Genomic DNA, 20,464 nt, shown 5'->3' on the forward strand with positions numbered 1-20,464 from the left:
ACTCAGCTATTAAAAACAAGGAAATCATGAAATTTGCAGGCAAATGGCAGGAACTAGAAAAGATCATCCTGAGTGAGGTATCCCAGAAGCAGAAAGGGATATATGGTATATACTCACTTATAAGGGGATATTGGCCACGTAATAGAGGTTAAGCATACTAAAATCTATAGTCCTAAAGAAGCTAACCAACAGGGGTGACCTTAGGGAAGAGGCTTAATCCTCATTCAGAAGGGCAAACAGGATAGATATTGGAAATAAGAGAAGACAAGGAACAGGACAGGAGCCTTCCAAAGAGGACCATCGAAAGACTCTAGCCACCAGGGTATGGAAGGAGATACTGAGACTCATGGCCAAACTTTGGGGAGAATGCATGAAACCTTATGGAAGAAGAGGGAGATAGAAAGACCCAGAGGGGACAGGAACTCCAGAAGGAGAGCAACAGAACCAAAATATCTGGGTCCAGGGGTCTTTTCTGAGATTGATATTCCAACCAAGAACCTTGCACGGAGAAGGCCTAGATCCCATGCTCAGAAGAAGCCCATAGACTGCTTCATTTCCAGGTGGGTCCCCTAATAACGAGCACAGGGCCTATCTCCGGCATGAACTCAGTGTCCAGCTCTTTGATCGCCTTCCCCTGGGGGGTACAGCCTTGCCAGGCCACAGAGGAAGATGATGCATCTACCCTTGATGAGCCCTGATAGGCTAGGGTCAGATAGAAGGGGAAGAGGTCCTCCCCTATCAGAAAACTAGGGAAAGGAAATAGTGAGAGGAGAGGGGTGAGAGAAGAGGGAGGGATGGTGGGACTGGGAGGAGACGAGGGAGGGGATACAAAGTGAATAAATTGTAATAAATAAATAAATAAATAAATAAATAAAATTTAAAAATAAGTACATACATGAAGAGGAATACCATTTTCACCAATGGAAAGACTGGACATCGCTACGATGGATAGATAAAAGGTAAGCTTCCAATATGCTTTTTTTTTTTTGTAGCGGAGGAGCCAAAAAGTAGTTCTAAAATTTGGATATATATTCGAAATACCTACAATAGCTAAAACAACCTCAGATGAATAGATTTGTCTGAAAGATTTGCAAAAATATAATGAGATGTACATTATTCATATATGGATATTTGCAAACACATTCCGTTATCATTATCAGTATATTATATATGTGAAATAACAAGTGTTCTCATTCACAAAAAAAAAAATTATAAATGGGTCATAGACATAAAAATGAATCAAAGTGGGATGTTAAACAATTACAGTTGGAAACTCAAAGACCTAGGCTTGGGCCATGGTTTCTAGACTACAGCTCAAAGCACAATTTGTAAAATAAAGTTTTGATAAATTGGACTTCATACTAATTGGAAAACATCTCATCTTCTGGCCATACATTATGATTGGCTTCAAATGAAAAACACAGGCAGCCAGGAAAGATACAAAGCATATATCTATTGTCTCCAGAATATCTATGACCCCAGTGAATTCCATTGCAAGAAAGAACACCACTCAGTGGGGTATTTGAACAGTAATTTCACCTAAGATACCTGGATAAAAAAATTAGCACATAAAAGATTCCTACCATCAAAAGTCACTAGGAAAATAACTTAACAGCACAAAGGAATAACAGAGACTTAAGTAGAAAGGCTAAAGTGAAACAGCACTATGGTCCCAAGTGTTGCTGAGGACATGATGATGCAGAACTGTATTCTAAGCACTTAGGAGATGGAGGCAGGAAGATCAGTGTTCAAGGCCATTCTTAGCCTCAAATTAAGTCTGAGCTATCTGAGACCTCCCATCTCAAAATCAAAACAAGGCAAATCAAACAAAAACTCCATACGTATCTATGCAAAGATATGTGTGGGAATGTTTATTGACGAAGTTTCTCTGCATAGCTCTGGGAAGTCCTGAAACTACCCTGTAGACCAGACTGACATCAAACTCATGGAGATCAATCCGCCCCCGCCTTCTGAATGCTGGGGTTAAAGTCAGAGGCAACAACGCCTGGCGATTTAAATATTTTAGAATACAATTCTGAATTTAAAACATTATTCATGCCTTCCAGGTCTTACTCTAGAAAAAATGATTTGCTTGAAATAGTTATTTATCACGGGGCAATGAAAGAATCCGTAATGAGTCAGCAGTTGTGTTTAATAGTATGTCATCTTCACTGTCCGTATTATACCTTCTCTAGTGATTCTTGTTTTCCTTAAACTATCTGTTGCATTTACCTCGCAACGAGCATGTGTTCATTGATTTAAACCGTTATGATCATTGATAATGATCATTTTGAGCAGCCTAGTCTCATTGTGTCAGCATAGGATTGCTTCCTGCTTACACCTTTTGTACTTTGGGACCTGCCCTTTTGTCATTCATTCCTCCCTTTTCAATACCAATGACTGTGTTTTGATACCAGGGTATTTGGGTCAGACTTTTTTTTTTTTTCCTGCTGTTTGTTGCTTCTTGGCCTGGTGTCACTTCCTCTTGGGTGGTAACTGTGTGTGAAGTGGTGGAGAAGTCATTTCAGCCTCTCCTGTTTCCTCCACACTCCCACTTCATATACCATAGATGGCTGGGTACCACACCCAGGGGTCCCCATTCAGACGTGTTGCTTCAGATCTTTGCATACTTAAAAACTCCCAGGCAGTGCTGATAAGGTTGGTCTGACTCTGAACATTAGGAACTGATGCTTAAGACCCGGGGCTTTGGAGTTTGAAAGAGCAGGGTACAGGTTGCTGTAACATTCATTGGGGCAATTTACATGCTTTAGCTCAGCTTCCATTTCATCTCTGCAAATTACTAATTGTAATAGTTTCCTTTTCATGAGATTGTTGCGAAGATTGAATCTTTTAATACCTTTGGTGCCTTAATACATATCAGGGTGTAGCAGATAAGATATGGTGTTCCAATTTGTACCTTTACATTAATTACTGTCGTTAGAAAATGTATTTTGAATATACCTAAAGAAAGAACCTATTCCCTTGCTAAGTGCCTCAACACTCATCCCTTTCTATTCCCTTCTCCCAGAATACCCTGTTCCCTGACATTTCCTTTATGTTTCTAGACCTGATGTCGTCTTTGGACCTCTCTATGATCTTTTCTTGTCATCTAGGCTGAACAATCCACTCTATGTAAGCTAATTGGGCCAAATGTTTCATGGGATAGTACATAATGAAAAACTAGCATTTTTTTAATTTTATTTTTTTCTTATCAGTTACATTTTATTAACTCTGTATCCCAGCCGTATCCCGCTCCCTCATTCCCTTACAATCCCACCCTCCCTCCCTCATCTCCACCCTGCCCCTTTCCAAGTCCACTGATGGGGGAGGACCTGCCTCCCCATTCATCTGATCCTGTTTTATCAGGTATCTTCAGGACTGGCTGCAAAGTCCTCCTTTGTGGCCTAACAGGACTGCTCCTCCCTTGGGGGGTGGGGAGGTCAAAGAGCCAGACATTGAGTTCCTGTTAGAAATAGTCCTTGTTTTCCTCACTATGGGAAACCAATTGGTTACTGAGCTACCATGGGCTACATCTGAGCAGAGGTTCTAGGTTATGTCCATACATGGTCCTTGGTTGAATGTCAGTCTCAGAAAAGACCCTGTGCCCAGATATTTGGTCCTTGTGGAGCTCCTATCCTTTCCCCATCATACTAACTCCCTTTCTTTCATATGATTCCCTGTACTCTGCCGAAGGTTTGGTCATGAGTCTTTGTATCTACTTCGAAAACACTGCTAGTTGGAGTCTTTCAGATGCCTTCAGTAGACTCCTGTCATACTTTCAATGCACATCCCATCTGTCTTTCTAAACAAGGATTGACCATCTTACCCCATGTCTGCTCTCTTGATTATCTTTTTTAGGTGTATAGATTTCATTATGTTTATCATATCTTATAGGTCTATATAAGCGTGTATATACCATGTTTGTCTTTCTCCATCTGGGATAGATATTTCACTCAGAATGATCTTTTCTTGATCCCACCATTTGCCTGCAAATTTTCATGATTTCCTCCTTTTTGATTGCTGAGTAGTATTCCATTGTGTAAAAACACCACAATTTCTGTACCCATTCCTCCGTAGATCGACATCTGGGTTGTTTCCAGGTTCTGGCTATTACAAATAAAGCTGCTGTAAACATGGTTGAGCAAGTATCCCTTTTGTGTACTTGATCAAAGTTTGGGTATATACCTAGCAGTGGTATAGCTGGGTCTTGAGGAAGCACTATTCCTAATTGTTTGAGAAAGCACCAGATAGATTTCCAAAGTGGTTGTACCAGTTTACATTCCCACCTGCAGTGGATGAGGGTTCCCCTTTCTCCACAACCTCTCCAGCATGTGTTGTCATTTGAGTTTTTCATCTTGGCCATTCTGATGGGTGTGAGGTGAAATCTCAGGGTCGTTTTGATTTGCATTTCCCTGATGGCTAATGAGGTTGATTATTTCTTTAAGTGTTTCTCTGCCATTCGATATTCCTCTCTCGAGAATTCTCTGTTTAGCTCTGTTCCCCATTTTTTAATTGGATTACTTGGTTTGCTGCTTTTTAGCTTCTTTAGTTCTTTATATATACTGGATATTAGTCCTCTCTCAGATAAAGGGTTGGTGAAGATTCTTTCTCAATCTGTAGGCAGTCAGAAAAACTAGCATTTTAAATACTCAATATTTCAGTCATTTCTTCAAATGTTTGTGTAATATTTTGAAGCTATCAGAAATAGAAAAGTTTGAGAGTCAGATAGCAGTCTGCGTGTGTGGCAGGTGGAAGGGGCATTTTGATGACTCCAGCTGCTTTTCAGTTCATCTGGGAGGACTTTTTATAGTGATCTCACTATGTCATTCAACTCAAACACTACTGCGTTTATTGAGGTCTGAAACAGAATTTACACTTTTAACCGTCAAGTTGCAGGACGCTTGTCTTGAAAGGTCTGTGTGTTTCACTCTCCCTAGCACCTCTCTTCCTTTGTGTCTGTTCATGGTCACCTTGCACCATACTTAAAGAAATCACCAAGAAAATTCAAGCAAGTCCAGAGAAGCAAACAGAAACACTGAAAAGCCCTCACAACAAGCACTTGATATGCACTTTCTGCTGCACCTGCTTTAAATCCTGCCGCAGGAAGCCTTATGAAGGAGTCTCCCGCCATATGGCTAGAACACTCCTGGCTGTACTGTCTTTTAACGATGCTGGAAACTAACTGAGCTTGGCCTTCCAGAAGGCAGGTGTACTGCTTTATGGACCTTTCTGCAAAACACATAAAAGTGATGGGTGAAAGAAAGGGAGCGTGCAGGGCTGGCTGGTTATCTACCTTGACAAGAAGGAGTAGCACAGCTTCTCTGTGTTGGTGCCTCATAGGAATGAGGCACATGAAAGAAAAGAGCACACGGCAACTTTCTCATTCTTTCATCTGTGCATAAATATGATTCAAAAGAGCCCTAGCATTGCTGATAGATTGATTTGAAGCAGCCCAGAGCTACACTTACATATCCGAGGTCCTGGGAAGGGCTTCATCTACTACAATTTCTGTATGGCACAGAAAATATTGGTTAATAAACTCCCCTTGTCTCTGTTTTGTGTCAGAGTCTGACTTACTTTCAACTTGTCTAATTTGTTGTCTAGAATTAAATATGTCCCACAATCACTTTTCTTTCTTCAAGTTGATATCAAGACAGATTTTCTGAGTTTGCTTCTTATATTCATGTTGAGTCTGGGTGATTTTACTCAACACCTTCAAATCATGTATTTGGAATGTCCTCAGCAAATACTCATCACTTTCTTAACTACTGAAGAAAAATCAAGTTAGGCATCATGACAGAAATACTGGAAAAAATTGCTCATCTATCCTAAGCCTTCCCCTTTCTCTCTCTCTCATATGCATGGGGGAATAATCACACTCCTTATCTGTTTCATTTGTAAGATTTTTTTTAAATGCCCCTAAAGATAAGAAGAAAATACCGAGGCCACTCATTAAGTCACATATATTTTCTTGCAGACGAGGAATCTTGGTCTCATCAGAGGACAAATTTCTAACACAGAGTCAAGCACAGTTAGTTTTTGTGGAGAAGAACATAGCCTACATGGCAGAGAGATCCAGTCTAGAGAAAAGAGCACAATGGGGTGAGATGCCATAGGGTAAATGAAGGGACAACCTGGGTGAGATGCTATGTTGTGTTCCATGGGGCAAAGGATTGTGGGAGACATGTACAGAGAAGGATGCCTGCTTCCTTCTCTGTGGGAAAGTATTTGCCCTTTTCACATGTTTTCTCAATTCCCAGTGTAATGAGGACAATTTATCTAAGAACTACTAAATGTAACACCGGCTCTCATTTATCAAGCCCTTAGTCTTATATACTCGAGGATGCTTCAGTCATTAACACACTCACTCTTTATAATTAGATAAAATACATCATTAAGAAGAACACCAGCTAAACTGTGTCATTAATTTTGCACTAAAATGACTGACACGTTAGACGAAGTCCGTACTTAATTGGCAGAAGCTTCATGCATCTGTGGTGAGTTTATAAAGCAGTAAAATTTCAAGCTATACTTGACTTCATGCGGAAATCTGCTTATTTCTTCTAGATTACCTTGCTATGTCTCCTATAAGTTGCTATAAGTTGAGGCATGTAGGCTGGTTTTCTGCTGCCAAACTACATTTAATAAGCCACTCTTCCCACAATAGAGTATATCCCAGGCTCTCCATATGTAAGCTCCTCTGTACGAAACAGAAGGCATTACACATTTCAAAAATTGAAGATCATCCTGAGTGATGTACCCCAGAAGCAGAAAGACGCACATGGTATATACTCACTTATAAGTGGATACTAGACATATAACATAGGATAAACATACTAAAATCTGTACACCTAAAGAAGAGAAGCAAGATGGAGGATCCTGGGTAAGATGCTCAATCCTCATTTAGAAAGGCAAATGGGATAGACATCAGAAGAGGGAGAAAACAGGGAACAAGACAGGAGCCTACCACAGAGGGCCTCTGAAAGACCACCCAGCAGGATATCGAAGCAGATGCTGAGATTCATAGTCAAACTTTGGGCAGAGTGCAGGGAACCTTATGAAAGAAGGGGGAGAAAGAAAGACCTGGAGGGAACACGAGTTCCACAAGGAGAGCAACAGGACCAAAAAATCTGGGCCCAGGGCTCTTTTCTGAGACTGATACTCTAACCAAGGACCACTCATTGATGTAACCTAAAACCCCTTCACAGATGTAGCCCATGGCAGCTCAGTCTCTAAGTAGGTACGCTATTAAGGGGAACGGGAGCTCTCTCTGATATGAACACAGTGGCTGGCTCTTTGATCACTTCCCTCTGGGGTTTGGGGGAGAACAGCCTTACCAGGCCACAAAGAAAAACAATGCAGCCATTTCTAATGAGACCTGATAGACTAGGGTCAGATAGAAGGAGAGGAGGACCTCTCCTATCAGTGGACTGGGGGAGGGGCACGGGAGGAGAAGAGGTAGCTTGAGTGGAATTGGGAGGGATGAAGGAGGGGGCTACAGCTAGGATACAAAGTGAATAAATTGTAATAAATGAAAAAATTAAAAAAAGAAAAAGTTAATCAGAGAATCAAAATTAAAATAAAATTGTAGCTCTTCTTTAATCAGCTAGGATATAGGAGTTTATTCATTTATTTATTCAAAATCATATTTGTATCATCAAAAATATATATACTTTGTAGGGGAATTGGACTCATATTCCTCTATCACATGCAGTAAAAATATAAGCTGTCCTCATATATTAGGGGTAATACGGTGAGAAAAAGTCAAATTTTCTTTGACTGTTTTGGACTTCTAATCTGCATTGTCTTAAGACGAGGCAGCCCTGACGGTTATACAAGAGATGTCTTTAGTGGGAAATGAATGTGGTGTTAATTTTCATTGTGTCAACACTGTAAAGGAAGGCTTTTGGAATCTAGTTTGCTGATGAATTAAAGGGTAATCCTGTTGGTCTAAGAGAATATAAACATCAATATTTCCTTTTATATTTTGGAAGATGTTTTATGAAAGAAATGGGGAATTCTTGTTTGTGGCAGATTAAAGTAGCCTTTTATTATTATTCTGTTTTGCCACCTACTTTACAGAAATATGGGAATATGGTAATTCTGACCTTGCATGGAGGAGTCAGTGAATGCGGACTTTAATGCTGTCTAGGGGCGCGCTCTCATCCTGAACTGTTGAGGGGTCTCTGCAGCCAATGCATATGTGCTCTGCAGTTCCCAGAGAAAGGCTTCATCTTCAGTGTGTTTGTTTTACAACTATGTAATGCTTCGTACTAATCATCTACCTAAAAGGAAGAGAGAACCTATTAAGTTAAAGTGAAAGGCTTGCACTCAATCAAGACCTATTTTTCAAAACAGTTTCATGAAAATGTAAATGGATATGCTTAAGTGAATATTTTAGCAATTCCCCTAATAGGTGTGTAAAATGGGCAATGAAGCTTTCCTCATGCTTAAAAAAAGAATCTTATAAAGAAGTTGAGAAGTCAAGTGGTAGAAATTATTAGTTGGTTAATTAATTTACAGAGTAAAAATTATAACAAGGAATCATAGTACAATTTCCACTAGGTGACATGCCATTAATTATTTAATCATAAAATAATAAAATAGAAAAAGATATGTCATCTTGGCTATGGGTTTTTCTGTTTTCTCTTTTAAATAGTAATTTTAGATTACAAGTGTAGTGTACATTTATTACAAGAACTTAAGCATTATTAATATCTTATGTATTTTCATTTAGCTTTTTAAAACAAAATAAGGTCCCTTATATACTCCTATCTATCCATCTATCTATATTTCTATCTATCTATCATCTATCTTCTATCTATTGTGTGTCTATTACCTACCTATGTATCTATATATACATTTCTGACTAGTTTAATAATATACTATAAATACCCCTTTTTGTAGGAAATAGCCTCATTTTCTGTATTTTATATATAACTTTTATATTCATATATTTTTATATAATCTGCATTATATATAATATTCTTTTCGTACCTATGCTGATGTACTTTGATTCAATTTACTTTTAATAATTTTTTTTTTTACATATTAGTATTGTTATTAATTAGAACCCATATAATATACTTCATATGGCATTATATAGAGAATGTGTTTTAGTGGACCTCTCTTAAAGTCTTCCTCCCTCATCTAGCAGTCTACACATCACATGTATTTTACTCCATTCATGGTCTTCTAGTTTCCTAACTATAGCACACCAAATCTACTCAAATATGAAAATACTAAAACTATGTTCTACATGTGAAAAGGAGCATACAGCATTTGTCTTTCTGGATTGCCTCACTTACAATGATAATTTCCAGGAAGGGGAACAGGGACTGTCTCTGACATGAACTCAGTGGCTGGCTCTTTGATTACCTCCCCCTAAGGGGGGAGCAGCCTTGCCAGGCCACAGAGGAAGACAATGCAGCCAGTCCTGATGAAATCTGATAGGCTAGGGTCAGATGGAAGGGGATGTGGACTTGGGGAGGGGCTTGGGAGGAGATGAGAAAGGGAGGGTGGGCTTGGGAGGAAATAGGGAGGGGCCACAGCTGGCATACAAAGTGAATAAACTGTAATTAGTATAAATAAAAATTAAAAGAAAATTCATGATTAATATTATTTTTTATAGCTGAATAAAATGCCATTGGGCAGATGCAGCACATTTTCATCATCAGTTCATCTGTGAGTATCCTGTGGTAAGACCCAGCGTCCCTTTGTATTGGTAAATGATTGGTGTTCTTGCATGCCTAGATCCCAAGTTTTCCAAGTATTTTCCATCTTGAAACAGCTTCATAATAAAAATCACTATGCAGACACATTCATATTCTTACTTGATCACTTCTTGCCATTTTTGGGAAATATCGTTTCTAGATCAAAGAATCATTTATTTTTACTGTCTTTCAGAAAGGAAATGTTCTTTGCTCCAGTCAGCTGTGTGTGATAGCCTGTTACATCCATCCTTTCCCAAACTAGTGATTGCCATCTTTCCATGCATGCAGCAATAGCAATAGGACCATGTGCTACTTGATGCACATTTCTATTTTTCCTGTTTTTAACTCTTCACTTGCCTATGTGTTTAGAATGACATTCACTCTTATGTTAAGTTGACGATTATTAAAAAAATTCTTTTACGTTTTTTAAATTTAGATTTTAAATACAAATAAAATTTATTTTACATAATAGATTAGGTAGGGGTGTAATTTTATTTGAAAAATAATAACTCTACATTTAGGTAACAACACTTTTTTCCACTTCATACTTGTGTATTTATAATATTGACTACATATTAAATTTTGATACCTTCTGCGATGACTTATCTTGAACATCAGTCTGACAGGGTTTAGAATCTCCTGGAGAAAGACTATTTAGTGTATCTGTGACGGTGTGTTCAGAGAGTTTTCACTTCCAAATACCCTCACTGTAAGTGTGTGGCACTGTCATTAAAGGCAGGGGAGTGAGCTGAGTAAACTTGAATTCTGAGTTCACTGCAGCATCCATCTCTCTCTGCAGCGTGACCAGCCTCCTCAAAGTCTTATGAGCCTGCCTCTGCCTTCATCATGGACTGTATCTTCTCTTTACTCCAGGAGCTGAAATAAACACTCCTTCCCATAAGTTACTTTGTGTCAAATAACTGGCTACAGCAATAAAGAACACTAATGGATAGACCTAGGTAACTTTTCCACTCTGTTCACTTTTATTTCTTTATTTCAAGTCTGAGATCACATTTGTAAGCTTAAAATTACAGTTTTATACATTTATTCTACTAAGCTGGGTTCCACTCTGCTACCAAAGGCATCATCTATTTCCATAGGTCACATGAGACAGTATATACTCCTAACCTTAGCAACTTGGGAGGCAGAGACAGGAGGCTAACACGTTCAAGGTTAAGGTTTGCTACATATGTAGATCCTGTCTCCAAAACTGAAAGGAAAAAAAAAACAACCAAAATATTTTGTCCACTTATAAAAATACTAGATCATATAGAAATTTTGATATTTCCTTTTAGTTCATTATAAGAGAATTAGGGATTTAATTTCTTCTCATTTCACCTGATGTATCTTATTATATCCTAATTACTATTTATGTATTTATTTATGCATTATTGTATTTATTGTCTATGGTGCAAATGTGTAGGCACGTGTGTGTTCCATGGTATGTGTAGTAGGTGGGAGTTCAGATCTGCACCCAACATAAATGGGTAAGAAAGCTTCCTGTAATTCCAGATGTGGAAGGTGGAGACACGGAGTCCCTGGATCAAGCTATCCAGAGAGCCAAGACATCTCTCTAAACTCAGGGCTTGATTGAGAGCCTCTCCCTCCATGAATAAAATAGAAGATCCATGGAGAGTCCCACCAACCTTGGGCACAGCCATGCATGGGCATCCATGTAGTCTGTTTACTAAATCTACTCTATTTAATATTTCATTTTCTCATGTTTACAAGAATATAATTAAATTATTTGTATATGAAAAGAATTTTACCTGTGTCCACCTTTGCTTCTCTGTCCTCCCTTCTCTGATTGTGTTAAGTGGTTCTTACTGATTGTGAACCTCTCATTTATCTTCAAATATCTACCTCTCTATTATCTATCTATATTTATGTCTCACATCTATTATTTATCTATATTTCCCTCATTCAACTACTTGCTATCTATCTATCTATCTCTATCTATCATTTATCTATCATCTATCTGTCTATCATCTTCAGCAGCAGCATCTCTCTGTATCCCATCTATCTAAAATGTTAAGTAAAATTTATATCCTCTTACAAGTGATTTTGGGGGTGGGAATGTCAGTACTGACAACTTATCAAACATGATTCTGTTTCTTTCAGATGAGGTCGATTTATGTTACCATACACCCCCCCCCAAAAAAAAAAAAAAAAACTCTGTCCATGTATTTTATCAAGCTGTTTGCTACTTTTTTTGGATAGTGTTGGGACTGAAGAAAGGCAGAAAGAGGATATTTCAGCATATTTTAGGCTGGCCTTAAATTCATAATCCTCCTCCTAGATCCTGAGAGCTAGAACTGCAGGAATGCTCTATTTACTGAGGTTGTCATTAGCTTTTCTGGCTTGTATATACTGCCTTTAACTTTATACAAAAATAACACTTTTTTTTCTTAAATATAGAAATAAGAGAAATTATAATGATAGAATTCTCATGTTAACTATTTCCAAATCTGCCATAAATATTATTTGGTCAAAATTTATAGATTTTTAAGCCCACTGCTAGTATGTTTGTTAATAAAGTATAAAATCCTTTTCTGACAATCTCTAAAGACAAACCTTTTTCTTCATGAATCTTAATAGAATTTAAGGCATGGTTAATACTTGACCTGAAATTATGTGAAATTTATTATAATTATTCAATACTTGTAATATGGTTATTATGTACTTTTGCAGACATATGATGTTATTCATTGAAGAAGGTTACTTCACATCACTGCTATATATAGCTTATAAACTGTAAAATCTGTGAACTAAAGATATTAAACTGGAATTAGTAATTGCATTTTTGTCTTAGCTTTTCACTTATAACCATAAACATAGTTGCTTTCACTTTTAGTTTGCAACCTTTGCTTTTATTAATCAATATTAAACTCACTACAAAAGGGGATTCCTCTCTCTTGTATCTTCTCTGGAAAAGCTTAACGGCATTTAAATTGCCTTTTCTTAAACATATAGTGAAAATTTTAAAATACCCAATGGGAAATTATTATATCATTATATCCATTATTCCCCTTCCTCCCTCTACTTCCCTGCCTCCATCCTCCCTCTTTCCCTTCCCCTTCTCTTTTTTATGAGCATTTTGAATGCACATGTGTGATATACAGAAATCAGAATTTTACATCATTTGTGTTCTTCAATCACTCACCATCAAAATTTTCGAGAGCAGGTCCTCCCCTGGAGCTGGGATTTACCAATTCAGTGGGACTAGCCGGCCAGTGCGCTCTGGGGATTTGATTGTCTTTACTTCCTTAGTGCCTGGATTTCAGGTGTCTAGTGCTGTACCCTGCTTTCTACCTGGGTACTGCAGAACCAAACACAGGTCCTCAGGCTTGTATGGAAAGCACTTTACCAACATAGCCATCTCCCTGGCTCTCATCATAACCATTCTACTGTATAAATAATTAACTTTGCTCCTATCTCCATACAATTTAATGTATATTTAGTATGTGTATCCCACTTTGGATGTATTAAATATATCACATAAGGAACATGTTTTTAAAGGAGTATGTTTTTAAAGGCTGTGATATATTTCACTTCTCCCCTGGAAGCAATAAGGTTTCTTAAAATGCTGTGAAAATTCTATACACGAATATGGGATGAAGTACATATCATACAACAGTCAACTTCCAGTGACATGAAAATTTTCATAGAAAATGCTTTCTTAAAAGTTATCCAACTAGTAAGGGGATCAGGGACAGTCTCTGACATGAACTCAGTGGCTGGCTCTTTGATCACATCCCCCTGGGGAGTGCAGCCTTGCTAGGCCACAGAGGAAGACAATGGAGCCAGTCCTGATGAGACCTGATAGGCTCGGGTCAGATAAAAGAGGAGGAGGACCTCCCTTTCATGACCATAATACTGAAAGAGAGTAAGGAGTGTGGAGTTAGTTGAATATTTGAACAGGGCTTGTGTTAACTTTAGTTAGAAGAGAGATGGAATTGTTCACTTGATGTATACAGAAGACTGGGGAAGGGTCCTGTTTCTCCCAGATTTTCATGAAGTAACTTGTCCTTCAGAGTCATATGTAATGACTGACAATATTCCAGCGAAAACATAGTCTATAAAAACGAACTGAACCATTCAGGTGCTTTAGTGATCAAATATTTAGTAACTGACAACATGCTTATTTGCAAAGCCATATGTCTGACATCTATAGACATGCTTTCTATTGAGTTAAAACAAAGATTTAAGATTCATGGAAAACTCAAAAGTTGCATGAATGATTAAGAACAAGAAGTTCAAATAAATGCTAATTCACATTCAAAAAACAATACATATTCTTGGTTACTGATTATATATATATTATGGTTGGTTTCCAAATATTATAATATTCATATAACACCTTAAACTGTTACATTTTTAGCAAATACTATATTAATTCTAACTTATTTTTGCATATTATTAAAACAAATAAGCAACTACACCTGTACTGAGTGCTCACTAATTAGCATGGAAAGGCCTGTGGCTAAAAGATAAGTCAAAGGTAGATAATATTATAAAAGTAGAAGAGTTTGAAAATGTCTTGTAAACTGAACACGGCAGTCTAGGTCCTCTCTGTGCATGGTCCTTGGTTGGAGTGTTGGTCTCTGCAGGCTGCCCTGGGCCCAGGTTTTTTGGTTCTGTTTGACTTTTTCTCCAGTTCCTGTCCCCTCCAGATCTTTCTCCTTCTTCCATAAGGTTTCCTGCCCTCTGCCCAAAGTTTGGCTGTGAGTCTCAGTATCTCCCTCCATACCCTGATGGGTAGAGTCTTTCAGAGCCCTCCTGTGGAAGGCTCCTGTCCTGTTCCTTGTATTCTCCTACTTCCGATGTCTATCCTGTTTGCCCTTCTGAGTGAAGTTTCCCTAGGGTTCTCTTTGTTGTTAGCCTGCTCAGTTTCCAAGTGGGTTCCCTAGTAAGGGGGGCAGGGGCTGTCTTTGACATGAACTCAATGGTGTGCTCTCTGATCACCTCCCCCTGCAGGTTTCAGCCTTACCAGGACACAGAGAAAGAAGATTCACTCAGCCCTGGTGAGAGGCTAGGGTCAGAGAGAAGGGGAGGAGGTCCTCCCCTATCAGTGGATGAGGGATGGGGCATAGAGGAGAAGAAGGAGGACAAGTGAGATTGAGAGGAGATAGAGGGGCTTACAGGCAGGATACAAAGGGAATAAATTGTAAGAAAGAAAAAAAGAAAGAAAGAAAGAAAGAAAGAAAGAAAGAAAGAAAGAAAGAAAAAAAGAAAGAAAAAAGAAAATTTCTACTTGGAAAAAAAAGAAAATGTCTTGTATTTTGTAAGAGGGCGTTTGGATCAGCAGCTCTTTCAGGGGTGCAGAGGAAAGAGGTGCAATTGTCTAAGAGTATTAGTAAAAACAGTGGATTCATGTGCCTGTACCTCAAGTAGAAGTTTACTTATTTTTCCTCTAATATGATTATACACACAATGCCTACCATTCAAATCTTTCACTGATGTTTTCTTACTATGATTACATACACTGACAGTTTTTCTTAGTGCTGAGCTAAATTGAATAAGAATAAAGCCTTTTTATGGTTTGCTTGTATTTATTCAGAAACAGTAGACATTCTACTTGAGATAATCATCAAGATGAAGAAATTTTAAATTCTCCTTCATTCTTAACATAATTAGAAAAAAATTCTAGAAGTTTCTTGTTCCCAAATTGATATTTACAAATTATATTGAGAAAAAAAGAAAGTGAATCATTATTTATCTAGGGAACAGACTAGCTAGCATTTTATAAAAGGAGGAATACTCCATTCTGAAATAATTGTTATGGTTCTCATTGTTTCTCAAGAAACAAATATATTGTTGTTTCTTTGCTCTGTTTGCTCACAAATAATCTCAAAGCAAAGACTTTTATATTAGCTTATACTAAAATTTAAGATTAGATATGATAGAGTCTATAATTTCAAATGTTTAGTTTCTATCTTTAATGCATCTTGCTTTAGTCTAACCCAAGAAGCCAGGAAAATCAATCTTGTTATGCAAAAGGGGAAGGATTTGACAGCCAAGACAATCAGCATTTATGCAAACCAAAAATATTTGTCTGCCAAGATCATCAGCATCTATAAAGATTTAAGAAAATGAACAAAATGTTAAAAAAATACTGTGTATAAATTATACTCTGTTGCCTGTACCTGAAATCCATAGGCATATTTTAAAATTGTACCTTTACTTTAATCTAAGAAGAGAGGAAGCATACTTTTATATAATAGTTTTCACTATAATGAACATCTCTATCTTCTAAGGTAATGAGATTGGCTTACAATATGTTGGAATTTTCAGGACACTCCTACTTACAGTTTGTCATGGTATTTATTTTCCCTCTAGCTTTTCTACATATGTGGCATCTGCTTTTATTTTCTTAACTATGTTCAGAAAATTAGCAAATCAAGCATGGGTTCAGTCTTCTTCACTAATAACATACAGGTCTTAGGGGCTCTCAAAATCCTTTTGGTCAAAGTCCTTTGGCATTGGTCGTACCTTATGTTTTGAGGACAGCTGTCAAATCATTCCCCTTTATTGTTTGTAAAAGGGTAAAGTTTGTTTGGAAGTAGCAAGACAAAGCAGAATTGGCCCTTGTCTGCTGTGCCATCGACATAGCAACAGAAAACTTAATGCCCTTGAAGCTTTATGCACTAAGCATGGACTCATCAGTTATATGAATAGGTGACTCAGTTAAAGTTCATCCATTACACATGTACAAAGAGGGTTTTATTTGAAGACAAATTTCTAATATCTGATAAGTGCAAGCTATCTTTTAGTACTCGCATATAAAAATATAACTAGCTTGAATAATTGACTAGACTTGAAGTTTAGATGTGCTGTAGGCTTTGTGTGGGGTATCTGGGGTGATTTATTAAGATACGTGCATTAAAATTGCTTCCTAAATCTGTGGATTAGAGTCTCTAACTCTGAAAGAATACTGAGCGTGGACCGACAAGTCATAAAGTGTAGGCACTTACTCTAAAAGCTTGGCAAAGTCAACAAGGACCACCCAGGGGAAAACATATTCTCAAGGACCTGTAGATGGTTACTTTCTTCTTCAGTTAAAGGCTTGTCAGTCCTGTTTTTAAAGATTGATTGGATAGCTGAGCTTTCCTTCTTTTTATCCTTGGAGAAAATGAAAAATAACAAGTCCTCTTCTACTTTAGACTAACCATTCATATACTTCATGACAGTTAGTTCTCCCCTGAGCCTTCTCTTCCGGACAAATTATGCTAACTCCTTCAGTCTGTCCTCCCAGGTCCTATTTTTCAACCATTAAATCATCTTACTGTTCTTTCTTGTATCTTTTCCACGTTCTTTAACATTTTAAGAAATATGAAGTTTTAAATCATTTATCTTTGCATATACAAGGCACATTAGAGCTTAATGGGGGAGGGTATTTATTTGCAGCTCTTGAGACAGAGATAGTTATTGTAAGTCAATTGGGTAAGAAAAATAGAGAAGCCAAATGAACAATTTAATATCTTAACATAATAGATTTGTATGATCAGAAACAGGAAAGCTTATGTCTGGAAAAACATCAGAAAGGGTCGTTATTAGTACATTGGGAAGATTCCCAGCCACAAAATTTATTTTTAAAATAATGGGAGTCACTTTTGTTTTGTCTTTAAATAACTTGATGCCAATCCATCTGTTAAGGAAAAGATTACTAGGTGAGTTAACAGAAATATATATATATATATATATATATATATATATATATATATATATATATATATGATATCCTAGAAGATAGTCATTATTCCCCATCAAAGAGCACATCAATTAATCATTGGGGGTTAGGACCACTTTCCCTTCTGAGAACATGCAAATGCCAAGGGAACATTTGTGGACTGTTAGCTAGTGAACTATTTCCCCCTGCCTTTGGCAGGACAGGCCCACTAGGAAGAATGTGATTGTACGATCTTTGCTGATAGGATGTCCTGGGTGGCCATTCCTTTGCCAGGTCTTCTTTAGGGCACTCATGATTTCAGATGGCTAAGATACTGTAAGATTTCTCACCTATCCCATTTAAAAAGGGGAAAAATGAACCCTTAATCCTATATACAAGTTACCTCCTCATGTTTACCAGCCTCTGTGAGGATAGGGATCTTCTGTTATGAAAATCTAGAGGACCCCTCTTCAACACACTCATCAGTCAGTCTTTCTTGCTTGAATTTAAGTACACTTAATTGAATTTATATTCTTTGGACAACTTTAAACTTGAAGTCTTGTTTATGTCCAAATCAAAATTTCTGGAACTTGCTCCAGTCTCTGTCTGAGGATGCACTATACACCATAAAAAACAACAACAACAACAACAAACATTAAAAAACATTAAAAAAAAAAAAACAAACTGATTTGCAGGCTCCAAGATAGAGAGAAGACGAACAGCCACTACAAAAATATGCTACTGTGTTCTCTCTAATAATCTCTTTATAAAACAGCAATCAATAATCAGGGTCACAACAATGCCAACCTATGAGAGCTCTAATTCCCAGATGAAAAGCTACTCCATTCACTCATCCCTAGCACATTTTTATTTTAAAGCTTCAAAAACATCTCCGTCATTTTGAAAATCTAGAGGCAGGTCTTGGAGGGCTCTTGTACTGAGTGGCGAGCAGGTGTGAAATACTGGTGTCTTTTCCTAACCCCTTCTTGAAAGCTAATGCAGGGCATTCTTACCATTTTTGCAGACAGGACAACACTGTTCTGGTTCATAGATTGGGTTGACACACTCAGGAACTGCGCAGTCAGCTACAACACAGTGAACTTCATTGCTGGGCTCACAGCGACACCATTCACATGGAGAGGGCTAGGAACAAATCTCAAATTAGCCCCTTTTCTCCTACTCAATGCTTGTACATTCATATGCTGTCAGAAGAGAAGACATTAGTGTTTATATCGACTTTCATTCCATTTACTACGTGTGTGATCATTCTGCCCCACAAAGGAAGGCAACCTGTATATCCAAGCCAAGATGTGTTGGGAAGCATAACGCAGGTTTCTGTGAATAGGAAACTGTTCCGCACCTCTGCTTTGCAGAGCAGTGTTTGGACACAAAACCTGTCAAGTGGTTGTTTCCAGATGCACTGACTGCTTTGCCTTCCTCTGGGGAAGGAGGTAATAGTAAAACATATGAAACAATTTGTGCCATTGGTTATTTCGCTTTCTAAGAAAGGTGGATTTCTAGGAAGCGAGAAAATGTTAAGCTCATATCCTGACCCTCTTTATGAATGCTTGTTCAGGCAACTTAAGCTCAAATGGCACTTTCTTACTGTGGATGTTACAGAAAGTTTTAGCTGGGATTCAAACAAGATCCAGTCTCCTGAGATAATTTCCGAGTACCTTGTACCTTCCCTGCTTACTTTGAGAAGTGAGCTAACATCAATTGACCTAAAAAGCCACGGTTTAAGCAAGAGTCAAAGACTCTAAAATGGAAATGAGAAGATAATTAATATAATACAAAGCTGGAAGAAAATTTCAACTTTACAGTACTTACCAACCATGAATGAATAGATGCTCAGTTTCTTTTCCTAGAAAATGCCAGTGACCCTTTCTTCCTGTATAGATTCTAGCTTTACTTCTTCATGAGTTTAGGCTTGGACTCCCGGGATAAAAAGTTGGTGCTCTAAGAAGTCGCACACTGCGCATGCTCTTCCAACCAAGCTAGTTGCTCTTAGGAACTTTTGTCTGAAGCGTGATGCCACAGTTCTACGGCTACAAACTGATCTAATGAAATGCTCTTTCCTGTTCCTGGTTCTTTCAGAATTAAGTAATTTGGGTAATCAGTGTTTCCTGACTTAAGTAGTTTGTGGAATAGAAAACAGTGAATTGATTATTTAAAAAAAAAAATGTTTGCTCTCCATTTTGTGCTTGAGGAACAATAGCCCAAAAGGAATTGTCTTAGTTTGTGGATTAGTTAATAAAAGCTGCAGTAAAATATTGTTATGTTTTAGTGTGATGGATCAACTTATTGAAGGTAACACTTAGATTCATACCATTTAAGTTTACACAGTATAGAACAATCCATTGCATTATTCTATGCTTTCTCGTGCTTTTGAAATTTATTAGTTATTACTATATTAAGGAAGTATGTGTTATCAATTTTCTCATTTCTGCCCCAAGTCAAATAAAGGAAAATGCATTTAATCCTCATCTCATAGGTGACTGACTAGTTTGGCAGACATTCAACAGCTTTTCTAGGTTCCATGGATAAGTACAGGGCAGAGATTTGAAGGTGTAATCGAATTCCACTCTGTCGTTTGATAACAAGAAGCACCATGCATTGTGTCCTCATCTGAGTAGTTGATATTGTGTAATGTTCATACTTGTCCATGTATGCCAGGTCCAGGGAATAACTACTAATGCCAGGTCCAGGGAATGACCACTAACATTGGGAAAATTGGTTTATAGAGGATATATACTTCTTGTTGAGAAATTTACTTACTTTTGCAGTTAGTGCATAAAATTCCCATTGAAGTTTATCAATGGAATTATGAAGTGTAAGAGGGACATTTATCATGTCATTTGGACTGTATTTGGGGAGATTGTGGCATGTTCAAGTTTTGGAGCCTGGGATTATGCTTGGTGGTGTCTTGGAGAGAAATGAACAGATGAAGACTAAAATGAATAAATGATAGACGCTCACCTTGGAATCCCAAGAAGTACTCTTGGGAAGATCTGAGAGTCCAGGGCTTTAGTGATAAAAGTATACTGGAGATTTTAAAGGGATTTTGAGTGAGGAAAAAATA

At 37.7% G+C, this 20,464-nt stretch overlaps 1 protein-coding gene across 1 annotated transcript in view; it reads right to left on the reverse strand.

The window, feature by feature from the left end:
* The window catches only part of Vwc2l (von Willebrand factor C domain containing 2 like), a 174,900-nt gene that overhangs the window by 130,487 nt on the left and 23,949 nt on the right, over nucleotides 1–20,464 (reverse strand). The window contains exon 3 of the mRNA XM_055616260.1: nucleotides 18,396–18,525. Coding sequence (XP_055472235.1) covers nucleotides 18,396–18,525 — 130 coding nt within the window. The remainder of the gene's footprint in view (nucleotides 1–18,395; nucleotides 18,526–20,464) is intronic.

The sequence above is a fragment of the Psammomys obesus genome, unplaced genomic scaffold (assembly GCF_907164565.1).
Source record: "Psammomys obesus unplaced genomic scaffold, mPsaObe1.curated_primary_1811, whole genome shotgun sequence".
Lineage (NCBI taxonomy): Eukaryota > Metazoa > Chordata > Mammalia > Rodentia > Muridae > Psammomys > Psammomys obesus.